At 36.5% G+C, this 17050-nt stretch overlaps 1 protein-coding gene across 2 annotated transcripts; it reads right to left on the bottom strand.

Moving 5' to 3' along the window:
* Window positions 1–791: 791 nt before the first annotated feature.
* On the bottom strand, window positions 792–15941 carry mtmr9 (myotubularin related protein 9). 2 transcript variants are annotated; one of them, XM_081378072.1, is made up of 12 exons: window positions 15900–15941; window positions 15117–15322; window positions 14550–14658; window positions 14309–14434; window positions 12864–13037; window positions 12570–12787; window positions 10933–11094; window positions 10352–10493; window positions 8921–9141; window positions 7839–7990; window positions 2109–2268; window positions 792–1827 (listed from the first exon to the last, which is right to left on the bottom strand). In XM_081378072.1, the coding sequence occupies exons 2-12, from the start codon at window positions 15296–15298 to the stop codon at window positions 1728–1730; spliced, it is 1746 nt and encodes a 581-aa protein (XP_081234198.1). In that variant the 5' UTR covers window positions 15299–15322; window positions 15900–15941; the 3' UTR covers window positions 792–1727. The 2 variants fall into 2 exon arrangements, with proteins under 2 accessions (XP_081234198.1, XP_081234199.1); XM_081378073.1 differs by having other exon boundaries at window positions 15824–15900.
* Window positions 15942–17050: the final 1109 nt, after the last annotated feature.

Raw genomic sequence — 17050 nt, 5'->3', positions numbered from 1 at the left:
GACTAATCTTCCTCTTTCCACAAGGTTAAAAAGCATCTTCTGCAGAACAAACTAGTGAATGAGTAACTAAAAGTGACACACTTTTAGGCTTGGCGAGGGGTGTTTACCAGAGGGGTTACTTCAGGTCTGCCACCGTCTCTGTGAACCTAATGTGTCTATTAGACATTGTTTTTACAAAATTAAAAGCAAAATAAATTTAGCACATACATTATTTCCAGACATTGCAAAGAAATCGTTACTGATGATCTTCACAGCTCAAGAGGTCACGTATAAGGGGCACTTGAAACTTGAGTACACGTATAAGGCCCGTCCCCCAGGAAGCACTGCATGTTCCTGATAATGAGCAGGGAAAGCACACATGTGTTTATGTGATGAGAGATATGGCGCTTTACACAGCCAACGGTTGTATATGTATAAGCATATGCAATGTAAAACTATCATTTGTGACAAAAAATGACAACTTTAATACATATATATGTCGATGTCCTACAGTGTGTGTGTGTGTGTGTGTGTGTGTATATATATATATATATATTTTTTTTTTTTTTTTTTTTTTTCCTATGAAATATTTTATTTAAACTATATATTCTAGAATAGATCCCATTTTGCTAGCTTTTTTTGCAGCACATGTGCTATCAGTGTTTAGTCCTTATCGGTCATTATCACTTTGCACTGATAAGATGCTAAGTCAAACTGACTTCTGTAGACTCTTTACAGTAGTAAGTCTGATTACTGAAACTGATTACTGTGACTCGTATAGATCAGTTTAAATATGAAAACACCACAAGGCTGTACATTAAACAATCTTTTAATGCCCACAGAACGTAATTAAATTCAGTGTAACACTTGATCAATATTACATTTTGGAAAGCAAGGCATGACACTATACAGACACTTATAAGACAGATCTTAATAATGTATGTCAGTTGATGCTACTGAAGTGCCAGAATGAATGAATAAAAAATGATTAACTTGTGCACATGTATAAAAACCAAAACAACAACAATAACAACTCACTGTCTATACCTAGTATCAAAACCTTCCTTAAACTAAAACACGTTCATAATTGCAGCAGTCTATTTGATGATAAGAACCCACTGGAATATTAAAATGACCTTTATATGCAACTGGAGTCATACATCATAGACTTAAATATTCACATATTTATGAAATAAATGGCACAATGAGTGTATATCTTGATTCATTGAGAAATGATTTGCAAAAGTAATTGCAGAAAGCACCTCCAGTCTAGATGAACATGCTCAAGTCATTCATGGAGAACTGGAGGGAATGAAGTGCTTTTGTTCACAACGGAAATTGTAATGATCCCAGTGGGCTTTATTTTTAGATGTTCCCAAACAACAGCTTTGTGTATCCTAATAAAGATCTTCATATTCACACACACACAAAAAAAGGTTCTAAAGGTTGTGGATGGAGATTTATGACACATTTTGATTCACAATATCTCTAAAACAAATCTGTCTTTTTAAACAAAATGCTATATATTATTACTCAATACAAATATGTATATTACCCGTGCACAGAAGATCTTACATTTGTAAAGCAAACAGTGCCACTTTTGGCAATCTCTTATTCATGTGGCCAGAGTTATGGATCATGTAAGACTATGTAAACCACCAGTGTTATATTGAAATGATATTTTCAGCATCTCATAGTCAGTCTCTAATTCTTTCCCTTTCAAAACAGCTGTTTTATAGCTACATTGTCTATTGCACTTTGTGACAAATGACTAAAAATGAAAAATGGCACATCAGCAGTCCCTTTGCTTTTGAGAACGTGTAAACCACAGCACCCAATTTGCAATATCTAGGGAAATGAGATATAATAACCAGCTAATCAGTTCAAAGTGTTTACATTGAACAAGCAATAATAAGGACGAGTGCGGCATAGTGTTTAAGGAAGAAAACTACAATGATATACTAATATAGCATCAGATCTAGTGGCCATAGAGTAGAATCCATTGGAGACCAGTGAAATATGTTAATGTGAATAAAGTTGAGCAGTGGAATCATAAGGAAAGAGTACGGTCAGAGGGAGGAGTGTAGATACATGTGTGTAGGACTTATTTCATTCTGTTGATGTCTTACGGTGTCTGCAGCGGGCTGTCCTCCGTCTCCAGCTGGGCCAGCTGTCTCCGCAGACTGTTCACTTTGTTCTGCAGCTCCTTGTTGTACTCAATAATATGGACCATCTCCTGATAGGCCTCATCCAAACACTTTGTGGAGCGATTCCAGCGAAGGAATATCCCTATAAGGAAACCAGACCAAAGTAAATCTGTCACAATGTGCCTGAAATGTGATTATATATTCTTCGGTTGCTGATCAATGAACTTTTCTGGCATTTAAAAAAAAAAAAAGGTAGGTCTGATGCTGCATGAGAGATTTAATTCCCCACTGACTATAAAACCTGGCTGCCTATGCAGTGGATAGGCATGTTGCTGTCCAAGGGGAAAATGGAAAATCTGCGATGGAAAATCTGAAATACCTCCGTGTTTGTAATAACTAGTTACATTTATATAGCGCTTTTCTAGGTACTCAAAGTGCTTTACATGGAAGGGGGGAATCTCCTCAACCACCACCAATGTGCAGCATCCACCTGGATGATGCAACAGCAGCTATATTACGCCAGAACGCCCACCACACACCAGCTTAATGGTGGAGAGGAGACAGTGATGAAGCCAATCAGTATATGGGGATGATTAGGAGGCCATGATGGACAGAGGCCAAGGGGCAAATTTGGCCAGGATGCCGGAGTTACACCCCTACTCTTTTCGAAGGACATCCTGGGATTTTTAATGACCACAGAGAGTTAGGACCTCGGTTTAACGTCTCATCCGAAGGACGGTGCTCATTGACAGTATAGTGTCCCCATCACTACACTGGGGTGTTAGGACCTTTTATTCACGCTGCTAGGCAGCCTGGACACCATGGACCAGATTTTCCCCTCAAAAAGGGAACCAATCACAGAACGGGGAGGGAGCAGCAAGACGATGACGACGTCTATGCGACACTCCGAAGCAGTTTGTTTATATCTATGGATCCACCATGGCATCAGACGCGAAGTTACCTTTCAATGCAGCCTTAGATAGTGTTCTAAGTAGTTTAGAACACAAGTTTATTTCGTCTTCTTCCTCGTCGAATTTCTGTCGCTCTACATATTTCATCTGGTATAATTGAAACGATTGGCTATGAGCTAGGTACAGGCGCATTTGATAGACATTCGTAGCGCCCAATAAACGGCTCTGGGCATTCGTAAACTTCGCTTCAAATACGAGAAAATGAACATGTGGTTCCCAGACCACGTCTCAATGAGACGAGGTCTGACATTAGCCAGGCTAGTTAAACGGAGGGGAAAAACTGAAAGGAACTGCCATTCCGTCAGTTAAATTAAGGGACGGGGAGCGCAACACCATAGAAAGCTGCGTTATTTGACGTCAGATTCCGTTCCCCCCATGTTTCTTACACAATGAGTTTCTAATATTTATCAAACTACTGCCATAGTGTTCCATTTTTCCCATAATGCTGTTTATGTGAATTTCTCGGCCCAGGTAAAGAGTAAACATTTATTTGCAGTAGTGCTGCACGATTAATCATATCGCAATCGCGATGTCTAGCCTATGCGATTATATGATGCATACCGACACTGAGGAGAGAGAGCAGGGCTGCCAACTCTCACCCATTCAACGTGAGACTCACGCAATTGACACTTTTCACACGCTCTCATGCCACACATCCATTTTCTCACGCAGAGAAAAAACGAGAAGTAAAGAGGACACTGACACCGACAGAGCAGGTTACTTCTGATAGGAAACAAATTCTCAGCTCTCAGATTCTGTCAATTTTATTCAAATTCAAACAGCGTTTTGGCGCTTGTAAATGTGACGTGACAAATCGTGGTCGTGAACCGAACATCTCTTACTCTTTACTAGTTAATAGTAAATAAACACGAATGAAGTGTTTGTTGAAAGATACAGTACAACTTGCAGAAATGTTTATGCCTCATACATAATATCGATCAATCAGTGTTTTTCAACCGCAGAAAGAGGTCAATAAAACAGCTGGAGAACAATGTCACATAACGTTACATTTACCTCAGGAAAGCCATTTGATAGTTGGCAAGACAAATTATATAGAGGAGTATTTTGCTAAATATGTGCACTATTTCAAATATTTATTATATTTTTACTTATATCATTAAAATATTGTAACATTGTTATTATAGCCTAGTAAAAACCACATTATATTTAATTTGAGTTGTTATTTTTAAGCTTTAATAATAATACCAGCTGACAGGGCTCTCTGTATGTTTACATCATTAGTTGAGATTTTTTTTCTTGAGAAAAATTAACATACTATACCTTAAATTTTTATCCAAATTAATCAATATTGAATCAAGATCACAAGATTTGACTTGAAATCGTGAAATTTGTGTTAAGCAATAATAAAAACAGTAGCCTACCAGTCAATGTACTATGTAAACATTGTAACGTTGTCACCAAACTTAACAAACTTAAAAATAGTTACCAAATGTTTTTACAATCACAATAATCTTACACCAAAAATAATCCACTGACTGAGTTTATTTTTACAAAGCATATGTTACATCCTGCTTAAATGTCCCTGCTTGTCTGGACAGAATGTTCAAAATATCTTATTTTCATGAGCATTCAAAAGGTCTTATTTATGGTTCTATTTATTGTACTATTGAGACAATAACAAGTTTGCAGTAATGCAAAGATGTCATTATTTAATTTTGTAAAAAATATTATTTTAATTCGAAAACACTGTGCATTTAGTTGTTGTTGCTAGTTTGAGTTGAGAAATACACATTTCAGCATTACCACTAATCTGTGTGTAATTTCCTTGAGAACCAAGCAAGTTGACTCATGAAACCATTTGTTTATTATATCGCAATCCCATATTGCAATCGCAATATCGACCTCAATAATCGCAATATGACATTTTCTCCAAATCGTGCAGCCCTAATTAATACATATAATAACAACACAGTGAGGTTACATTTTAAATATAATGCTTTGGAAGAAATGCCAAAAGCTGAAAAAACATGTAAACTGGTCACATTAAGTTTCCAGGCACTAAGCATAATCAATTGCACCAAGTGTCTCAGCATATGTTTACGCGTGCATATGTAATTAAGCTACAGTGGGTTTTTTGAGTAGTTGAGCTACAGTCTTCATCTGTCTTCATCTGCATAATCAAATAAACATTGCACAATACACAAGAGCCTAACGCAGAGGTTAGATTAACATACATGCACATGCTGGATAAAGACAAGCTACAACCACATTTTATAGATCTGTTAGTCTGAATAAAAATTAGAACAATTTCAGTCAGACTAAAGCATTTATATGACATTTTATATAATTAAATAAAATGTATTATAGTTTAAATTCATATTAAATGCAATTAGCCAAATTTTAGAGTGCTTTTTTGACCCACCTAAGAAGGACTTTTAGTAAATCTGTATTTGTAATGTATACTTAAAAGTCAATTGTACTGATACTTGTATGTCATGTTTTGTGCGCACGGCTAAAGTAGCTCCTGGCAGGTCTTGCCCGCATTACAGTTCCGTATAACTTCACCAAATGATTTAAGTTATTTGAAAGGTCTTTACAGACTACAGAACCAAAACAATAGGATAAAAATGACACATTAAATGACACATTATTTCCATGTTTTTGCCACAAAATTACATCTTATGTACGGACAGCACATACTCTCTTTCTCTCTTCCTCTCAAACGCACACATACAGTACGGACACACACTCTCTGTGCTGCTCTAACGATTTTATCAGTAAACTGGTTTTGCGAATTAAAAGCTACATGACATTTCTCACTAGCGAGGCAATGACAGCGCTGTTCTTGGAGCAGATAAACTTACAGTTTCGCTATAAGTAGAGTCTCTATTGCCGAACACTGTTGAGAGACGCACAGACTCAGGTAATTCACACACGCTTCATCTCTCTCTCTCTATTTACTGCATTAGTCTGCTAGTGCTATCAGTGGCTGAAGCCTCCGTTACTAGCTCTAAAATTACGTTTTGGAATTAGCAATGGAGGGATGAGAAGAGATGTGTAAGAAATTAGTCCTACACACAAGAACGTTTTAAGGACAAAAACCTGACAAATGTTTTGGAATACATCATCTGAACAATGACTTGAGGTGTGGTTCCTGTAGTATAAGTGAAATAATTGACTCCTGGCATTTGAATTACTATAAAGTAATGCACACCGAGGTGTAAGGGTGTGCATTCTTTTCTAATTATTTAATGGGCCGTCTTCATTTATCCCTTACTTTGCAACTTCAGCATTACAAATGTGTAATTGCAAAACTTAAAATATATAAACTTTAAATGCATTATCAAATAACACTGCAGTTAAAATGATAATAAAATGCTTCATGTGTGCTTTAGTATGTTATCAAAATAAGTGTACATGGGATACAAATAAGTACACTTTTTAAATGAACTTTTAGTAAAGTCATGCCATACCTCAAGGTTTTACATAAGGAAACATACAGAATTACTGGAATCTTTGTCGCCACACCCATGTTTCTGAGCACACGTACAGCTGACAGTCTTTAATGATGTCAGCAGCAGAGCAAACTGGTCAATACCCACCCGACTGTGAAATTAACACTAGATTAGTTGTTCCTCAAAGGACCTTGAAGCTTAAATTCGTTGGGCACACTGTCCTCCCATTCTTTCACTTATTGCTCAATGCAAAGGCTTTTCAGATCCCATATTTTAATATCACCTACCTTTAAAATTAATAGTTTAAACTAACTCTTTTGGTGACTACATAATCGGTTAGTTTCATTTCATAGTTTAGATGAAATGTGGAAAATACTATTAATAAAGAACGAGTCGGTGTGTCCAAACGTTTGCCTGATAGTGTATATGAAAGGTCTAAACATATCTGTGAGTTGTTTGAGAACTGCTCATGTGACTGAAAGTGAACCCCATGGCACTAAACTCCGTGTCTGCTTGGCTGATTTTCCTGAAAGAGTCCCTTTCACTGCACCTTTGAAATAGAGGCATGACAGGTTCCAGAGGTGAGGACTAAAAAAAATGACAGGCACAGAGGTCATCGGGGTTGAATCATTGTCACACTTGTGAATTACACGTGACGTAATATGCATCCACTGAGAGGTTTAAAACAAGCATTACTGAAGCAGAAGGTGCTTCTTTAATATCTTAAACATGATATTTTTGAGGGGCGAGTTTTCCTGAAAGTAATTAAAATTTCATCAGATCTAAATGGATCATTAAATTCAAAATTAAATTAACTGGGAAGTTTAGCACATTTTATCTTTGTCTAATCTGTCAAGAAAACCACCATCTTTGCCTTAACACACGAAACACACACACATTTTTTTTTTTTTGCAGCAGACAACAGGTGTGTTCTTTACAATTTTATTTATTGTATTTAAATTATTTACATTTTTTAAATGCCATACAGTTTATAGTTTAAAATAACAAATAGCTTAGAAAGGATAGATGGCTTTCATTTTCATAACACCAGGAACATTATAATAATTCAGATGGAAAGTTTGTTAAACATGGTTTTGAAGTGTCACTAATTCACAAGATATCTATAGGTTCGTCTACATCATGGAAGAATGGTGACATACTGTTACGGTCATTTCCAAACACGCAAGGATCTCAAAATCCACACGTTGCACATCTAAAGTGCCAAGGCAGAAATATAGCTAAAGCACCAAACAACACGTGACTGCCACCTACAGGTTAACTGGGTAAACGCATAGTGTCATGATATAATATTTCCTGTCACTCACCCTCCCACAGCAGCAGGCTCTGAGGTGCCACAGACGGCCAGATGACCAGGTTATTGGGCTCATACAGTGGGTTGAGAAATCGCTCCAGCTCCTGAGGACGGTTCACCCATGACCACAGAGACACGGTTTTCTGAGACAGCTGCAGCTTCACCCTGAAACATTACACAGAAAGTACTAAGTTTACATTTACACCCAAAGTTTACAGTAAAGTTTATGTTATGAGGAGCCAGACACGTCCAGCCACTGCCATACGTTATCTCAAATAAGCAAACAAAAAGCCTTTCACCAATTCTACTCTTCAAGCTTAACCCTAACATTCATAAACATTTTGAGCTATTGAATAAAGAACCTTTCAGTGAAAAGCCCTTTTTTCTTTGTGTAAAGACTTTACAAATCTAAACAATCTGTATTCACTTGTGGAATAAAAAGGTTCTATGGATGTTAAATCTTCTTTGTGGAACTAAACCCAAACCGAACCAAAACGAAACCTGTCCTCTGGAGTCTAAAGGCCAGATTTACTGTATGTCATCACACACATTACACAATATTTATTGTCAGTAAATGACTGTACCAAATCTGGACATTTTGAAATGCGATACACATTTTAGCAATAAGTGGAAAAACATTGCACATCTACCAAAACATCCTGCTCAGAATAAGAAACAAACACAAAAGGGTCACGGCCAGCTACAAGCTGACCTCTGCTGACGTAGGAGTGTTGACAGAAGAGGTCATGACCTCTGCTCCTGAACATATCTTTCCATACGGATAGAATTACAACCTGCCAACCAAAATGTTTAACACACGAGTGTACTTGGAAACGTCAAGTGCAAAATACAGCCCTCTTCTGAATGCCAACCCTCCTCTGAATCCACACTTTGGAGATGCAATTGCCTCACAGGCTGTTGGGTTAACTTCAGAATAATGGGACAGGGTCTGTGTTGGCTAGTTAGAAATTAAGGGTGATGTATCTGGGATTGTAGAAACAAAGCTTTTACAAGAAGGTTGTATGTGATGTAATAGAGGAAATGAGAGAATCTGTAAATGAATGTGAGAATCTGTAAATGGAGGGGAACACTAACCTTTCGGCCACTCTGTTTCCAAGGAAAGTGCCAAACTGTGAGGCATAGGTGTGCTCGAAAAGCATGATCAGGAAATTCTCATTGAACTGGAAGGAGCAGGGGAACTGCCGCAGGATCTGCCACACACAGTCCAGGAAGAGCAGGAACACGGGCGCTTCACTTCGAGGCTTCCCGTTTGAGTATGCAGACTGCGCACAGCGCTGCTGGAACGGGTGACCGGCCTGGAGGTAAAGGATTTCATACATCACAGATAATAATCATTTTATAAAACAAAACCACAAAATTCCGCTCCCTAGTTCCCTATTGTTAATCGAATTCAGCAGTAGCAAAGGTGTTGATTCTCTTAACACTGACACTGATATGCCACTATATAAGACGTTGCATACAGTCACATTATGAAATACACACTTGTCCTACAATTTTTTATTAAGAAAACATAAATGTACATGCATATTAGCATTCAGACATGAAACAAATATAATAGAAAGTTTTTTTACTATCTCTTATATTCACCAAGGCTGCATTTCTCTGATAAAAAAATACAGTAAAATCAGTAATATTGTGAAATAATACTACTACAATTTAAAACAACTGTTTTCTATATTTTATTTCTAAAATGTAATTTATTCCTGTGATGGCGAGTTTTCAGCATCATTACTCCAGTCTCATCCATCAGAAATCATTCTAAAATGGTGATTTGCTGCTCAAGAAATATTTCTTATTATTCTTATTATCATTATATCAATGTTAAAAACGGTTGTGCTGCATTTTTTGTGGAAACCATGATATACTTTTTAAAGATTCTTTAAACAAAAATTTCAAAAGAACAAATTATTTAAAAATATAGATCTTCTGTAACATTATTATCGTATTTACTGTTCAATTTTCAAATAAATGCATCCTAGCTAAAATAAAAACCTTACGGACCTCAAATTTTGCACGATAAAATCCATAAATTAAAAAGTAAAAATTAAAAAGCTTTTTTTTTAAACATCTAAGAACTAAAATTCCTTTGTCACACACACACACACACACACATTACAAAGGCTACTTTTATGGAAAGAATATTGTTAAACAAAACTAAATTCTTAAAGCAACATGAGTTCTTTCAGCTTGATATTTATTTCCTGTATAATATTTTGCAGGATTTTTAATTTTTATCCCCCCCCAAAAAAATTTTTAACGACAGAATATACATTTACACTTGTGCTCATCCTGCTGTCCTATGACAATATTTCTAGTGTGTAAATATAGTGCGCAGCCAGTAGTCGACTGTATTTTTTTCACTGCGTTCTGGAAATTTCTAAGGAGTGAGCTGGAATGATTTTGACAGTGCCTTAGAAATGGCCGACCCCTAGGGAACTAGGGAGCAGAGTTGAAACAAATCAGGCATATATGAGTTAAAAGAGTTTTCCTTGTAACCTCCCTCACCTGTAACCACTCTCGCTCGATCAGTGCCTCAAAGCCACGGATGGTTCTGCATGCCGGATCGAGGATGATCTGGGCGAGAGACGTCACCTGCAGTGTCGAATCAGTGCCCTCCGTGCCATGAACCAGAACTGACGCCCCTTCCCTGCAAAACACCACAAATAACGCACATTACACATTATGAAAATGACTTAAGAGAGAAAAGAAAAACATTTTAGCTGTGATTTTTGGGATGTTAAGAACTTCCTCCGATCCCAGTTTGAAATTGCACTCAGTTTAAGATTATTTAGCACACACATAGTACTAAAAACCTGATAATGAACTGCATGCCAAAAAAGTGTTTAAAACAGCAGTACTGGTGGTATAAACATAATGATGATTACAGCATGACAATTGCAGTAATTAACACCACAACAAGCTTTGCAACAAATGTGCTGAGAAACAGGGCGGCAGCAGCTTTTGTAATTAACTTAGAATAGAGCTAAAACAGTAATTAACACAGTATGCGCAGTATGGCATAAGCAGATCTGTCTGTGGTGTAATGGGTCTGTGACAGGAACAGACAGACGTATCAACAGATGTACCTGTCAATGCACTGTGCAGCCAGGCAGGCCGTGGTGAGGATTTCTTTAACATGACTCTGCCAGTTGGAGGCTTCAAGTTTACTGAGCCAGCGGTCCATGCTGTGAGACTGATCATTGCACGCCTCCACCAGCTTTATCAGACTCTCCTGCAGAACATTAGACCTGTGGGAGAACAGCTGTCAGATTATAGTCCCAGTTACAGAACTCATTTGTGCAGCTGTGTTTGCCTGCTCACAAACGATATGCTTCAGCTCTGAATTGGCATTTTAGCTGCAATAGATGTGTATTTTCAGGCTTATGCCTAAAAGTTTTTAGCTAACAAGTCCCCTGATAAATGTACAGTCTCAGATGGTCCAAAGTTTGTTCATTGACTGTCTGACTCTGATGCATATTAGTCACATAATTGAGAAGTACTTTGGCAAGGTCTAATCTGACTTATGCAACTTTATCAGTACCTGGAAACCAAGCTGAGCGCTTATGAAATGGTCACTGGACTTGCCAAAGTTTGTCATCAAAGTTAAAATTGTGATGAAACAGGAGAGAAGATTGAGTTATGTTTTAGATTATGCATAATTTACAACGTCAATTCAAAACAAGAAGGATAGATCTTATTGTGGATGATTCATCCATGTACAACATACATTAACAAAATAGCTGTAGAAATTTTCATTTTGTGAGGACTTAAACAATTTGTGCCATCACATTTTTGAAAGATACTCAGTGTTTGTTTAAAGGGGTCATCTGATGCTATTTTAAAAGTTCATTATTTTAATTCTTTTATTCATTAAAAGTTCATTATTTTAACTTTTTTTTTCGCAAAAAAAAAAAAAAAAAAAAAAGACTTCATTTTTTTCTGTGTGGGCCTCTGAGTGAGTTGACGTAGTGTAACAGCGCAGCGCTTCTGGGTTGTACGTCAGAACGTAGGCTCACGTAGAAAATGAATAGTTGAATTAAAGGTATAGCGGGGGATCTTTCCGAATTTTTGAAAAGTTTGATTGATTCACCAGAATGATTGACAATTAGGAGGACCAATAGTATAGGTGATCCACCCGGAAGTAAAAAATCCTCCGCTATACCTTTAACTATTTTGAATAAACGTAATTCTTGTTTTTTTTTTGCGCACAAAAAGTATTCTCGTCACTTGATAAACTTAAGGTTGAGCCACTTTAGTCACTTGGACTATTTTAACAATGTCTTTACAAAATTTTCTGTGATGGCAAGATATCGCCTATGAAGGAGTGAGGCAGCTCTCAGATTTCATCAAAAATATCTTCATTTGTGTTCCGAAGATGAACGAAAGTCTTACGGGGTTGGGACAACATGAGGGTGAGTAATTACTGACAGAATTTTCATTTTTGGCTGAACTATCCCTTTAAAAACTTGATTTTTACCACAGGGGGTCTTTTAGCAAATCTCAAAATAAATATACATTTTTTATACTGTACATTATAATGTTGTGATGTCTAAATTTGCTTCTAACATTTTAAACTATGATTTTTTTTTTTTTTTTACATTTATTTGGATAAAATAGTATTACATTTTATCATAACATGAAAATGATTATCAGCCAGAATATTAATATTATGCATCTCTACTATGCAGTTAGGATGGCTCTGCAAGAATAATTGGATACACACCTCTCAATGGCTTTATGGATCCTCCTCCACTGCGGGTAGTTGGCTTCCTGTTCAAATCCTCCTCCGCGAGCTTTAGCCTGCTGCGCTATCGCTATAGTCCGTGTGTCGATGATATAACCACGCTTCCCAGCGCAAAGCGTGGCATTGATCAGTTTCTCGTCTTCTTTGCAGCGGCGCCCATTGGTTCCTGTTAGTGGCTGCGCTGCTCGCATCATCACCTGTGGACAGCGAGATCAGGGTCTGTATTAAATAGATCAATATTTGGAAACAACATTTTCAAAGTGCATTTCTAACCATGCCGTTTTTCTTGTGGTAGTAACTGAGCATAGGGAAACGGCCACCGTGGCGGAAGGAAGCAGCTTTGCAGAGACTTTCATCATCGATGTCTTTGGGCACGGTCAGTAGGGACGGGTACGAGGGGCACACGCTGAAGTCTTTATTGACCTCACTCAGTCTCCATTCATCTGTCTGAGAGAGGACCACAGAGCAGTTTTTAGACAGTTCCTTTTTAAATCCAAATAACACAAATCAAAAACAGAAAACCTAATTCTAACATTCTAATTGTAAACTAATAGGGGTTTAGAATAAGCTGACATACACTACTGTACCCTTCAATAGTTTAAACTCACTAAGATTCCGCAAGAATACATTTAATTGATCAAAAGTGACAAACTTATATAGTGTTACAATGATTTATATTTCAAATAAAGTTCTTTTGATAAAAGAATCCTTAAAACGATTTCAAAGTTTCCACTAAAATATTAAACAGAAGGGTCATGTGACACTGAAGACTGAGGTCATGATGCTGAAAATTCAGCTTTGCCATCACAGGAATATTACATTTTGCAATCTTTTAAAACAGATAATTTAAATTGTAATATTATTTCACAACGTTTGGAGCTGTATGAGTTTCTTTCTTCTGCTGAACACAAAAGAGGATATTTTGAAGAATGTTGTTATCAAACAGTTGACGTAGCCATTGACTTCCATAGTATGGAAAAAATATCATGGAAGTCAATGGATGCCGTCAACTGTTTGATTACAACATTCTTCAAAATATCTTCTTTTGTGTTCAGCAGAAGAAACTCATACAGGTTTGGAACAACTTGAGGGTGAGTAAATGATGACAGAACTTTCATTTTAGGGTGAACTATTCCTTTAATATTCAACAATATTATTGATTTGACTGCACTGCCACTATTTGATGCGAACTGAACTGAGCTGGACGACGCCATCAATGTTTTTCTCTATAGATGTAAATGAACTAATTTAATAACTGATGATCTTTACAGCGGATCTGAATCAACACTGAACTGACTACAGATGAACAATGACACTATTTTCTTTTAGAGCTGCTTTAGAGCCGAAATAAGCTGATCATTGAATCATTTTCCTGTTATCATTGTATAGCTGCTTTGAAACAATCTGCATTGTATTTCATATATAAATAAAGGTGACTTGAATTGACAATATTCCTGTTTCACTCTGTCTTGATAAATACAGCCATAAGAGTCTTCTTTCAAAAAAACTTACCGACCCCAAACTTTTGAACGGTAGTGTATGAAATACTAGCTCTAGCTATATTAAAATTGGATCTCAGAACATGTAATCATGAGCATTTGTTCCCTGGCTTCCCATAGAGAACAATCTGAAAAAACGAACAATGATACACTGAGAAAATGTATCACAATTTTTTTCTGATGACCTCAGTGTCAAGGCTTCCAGGGATAAAACAATACCATAGACTCCAGATCTTTGAAAGCCTCCTCTGGTATGAACAACTGCCATCCATCCTCAATGACCTCAAACAGAGGACGGTAGAAGAAGGGATACATCAGGGACACAGAGTCCAGCGTGGACAGAGCCTGAAAGATGAACCATCATAACCTGAACACTAACAGCATAAACTGATGAGTAGAAATTAGTAGATCCTCTTGTCTATTATTATTCTGCTGTGAGTGAGTACTAATGCAGTCTTACCTCAATTGAGCTGGCAATATTAAGACACTCCTCCATGCCAGGTATGTCCAGCTGAATCACCCGCAGGTCTTTACACTTTACAATAATAGTTCCCAAGGATCCAACAAACCTGCACACATTAGGTCAGTAAGATTTGCTCTAGAGTCTCTTATGCTCACCGTTGCTGCATTTATTTGATCAAAAATAGTGTAAAAACAGTAATATTGTGAAATAGGATTACAATTAAAGGGATGGTTCACCCAAAAAAAAAAAATTCTGTCATCATTTACTCACCCTTACATTGTTCCAAACCTGTATGAGTTTATATCTTCTGCTGAACTAAAAAGAATATATTTTTTGAAGAATGCTGGTAACCAGACAGTTGACTTCCATAATAGGAAAAAAATACTATGAAAGTCAATGGCTACCATTAACTGTCTGGTTATCAACATTGTTTAAAATATCTTCTTTTGTGTTCAACAGAAGAATACTGGTTTGGAACAACATGAGGGTGAGTAAATGAAGACAGAATTTTCATTTTTGGGTGAACTGTCCCTTTAAAATAGCCTTTCGGTATGTCAATGGTACCTTTTCTCAATAGAGTCAATGTTGGTATGAAGCAGCCAGAGCTCCTCGGTGTTATCCTGGCGAGAGGACAAAATGAGGTGATGTCCCGTCAGACACAGAGTTCCCTCCACAGTGGGCATGAAGGGTCGGTGGAGGACCACCCCATCCGCACGAGGGGTTTTGATCAGCTCAGCAAACTCCATGATGTTTTGAGAGGCACAAGAAACCTGGGAGAGTCAATGAGACATGAAACAGTTATGAATACTGTAATGCATTCGAAATATATTCAATATGTCTTAAGATTATTATTCTTTTTTTAATGTTTGTTATTGTGTGATTAGCATATATTTAGTTAGTTATATGTATATAGCATTCTTTTTTTATTTAGCTAAGAAATGTCTTTGTACTGTTGATAAGAGGTTTGTTATTATTAATGTATTGCAGATGTGGATTTTGTATCTGCTGTAGACTGCAAAACAAGACAAGCAAAGAGACAGCAGTAAGAAAAATACCACATTCGTCCATTTTACTTGAAGGAGCATAAATCAGACATATATGTTTCTTTATAAACAATTATTGTAACATATACAATGTGTCTGTGCAAATTTCTCTCGGCTCGCTGTGTCATCACACTGAAATTATGACAACACACGGGATTTGCAGCTTTGAGTCGCTCGTACTAAAAACTGTTCAAAGGCACTCGACAGAAAACCGTACATGCAATGTACCTTGTCAAGAACAAAATGTGCATTATTAACATGTACTTAGATTAGATGACAGCGGTAACAACAACATTCCTCTCACCAACACTTCCTTGTCTTCCACTCCTTTGTTGGATCTGACAACAGACCGCAAGCAAATATGAAGCAATATCGCCACTTACTGGTTTGGGTGAACGCGAGGGAGAATGAGAACATAAAAAAAAGATATGAGAGCTGAATAATCCTATTCTCACTAAAAGTGAAAGCCATTGAGTGATTATTTTAATAAATACAACTATTTTTAAGTAGTTATATAAAATACAAAATAATTATATAAATATAATTTTAGTGTTCTCTTCAGGTTTATATTGACTTCACCAGAAAGACATGATCACAAAACATTAGTGACGAACAACACCATGACAATTACAACATGCAAAAGTTTTGCTTGCAAATAGGTTCTTCTAAATTACTAGGCTTAATAAATAAATAAACAAATAAATAAATGAATGCCTAATTAATAGCAGGATCTATATCTGAATTTTGTAAATATGCTTGACAGGGATGCATTTATGTAGACTTCACAATCAGGACTGTTATTTTCATCAGTTGAACTGTGGACTAATTTGTGGAACTGAACAAACTGTTCTGGAATGTATTCCAGGGAATACACAGTACTTGCTTCTTGATGTTATCCATTCAACCTTACAGGTGTTACTGGCAGTGCTGAGAGTTTAGAACACTGCTGACGTGACCATTTTTGGCAATGAGTACAAAACAAACTAAAAATCATTAATTTCATGGCACAGGAATTTAAAAAACAGTGAAATTCTCCAGTGTACAAAGTCTTCTCAATTACTTTATTTTTTAATGAAAATATGTACTATAATTTCCACAAAATTAAATTAAATATAAAAAAATAAAAAATATATATTCTCATAATCTTCATGAACTGTTTTTCTTTCTGTGATTTCTTGGAACTGTATTATAAAATTGTACTATACTATAATTTCACAAAGGTTTAATGGGGTTATTCTAAAAAAAATAAAATCAAATAAAAAATATAAAATAACAATTAAATTAAATTAAATTAAAAATGTTTCTGCACGACTGCACGGGATAAGTGGTTTGGAGAATGGATGGATTGAAAAGTCTAATATCTTGGCTCCATTATTTTACTGCATAATAATATTTCAAGCATCTTTGACAGATTTGCAGCATTTACTGTTGACTTAGAGAATTCAGTGAAGTGTG

Source organism: Scardinius erythrophthalmus, assembly GCF_964197995.2.
Source record: "Scardinius erythrophthalmus genome assembly, chromosome: 11".
Lineage (NCBI taxonomy): Eukaryota > Metazoa > Chordata > Actinopteri > Cypriniformes > Leuciscidae > Scardinius > Scardinius erythrophthalmus.
This window is presented reverse-complemented; position numbering and strand designations above follow the sequence as displayed.

Bases quoted from the DNA above. Each gene is read 5' to 3' on its own strand.
- mtmr9 (XM_081378072.1), bottom strand. From the start codon at position 15,298: ATGGAGTTTGCTGAGCTGATCAAAACCCCTCGTGCGGATGGGGTGGTC. The intron at 7,991-8,920 runs GTTAGTGTTCCC...GTAATGTTTCAG, and splicing joins GGAAACAGAGTGGCCGAAAG to GGTGAAGCTGCAGCTGTCTC. The intron at 1,828-2,108 runs GTAAGACATCAA...TCATTTCCCTAG, and splicing joins GACAGCCCGCTGCAGACACC to ATATTGCAAATTGGGTGCTG.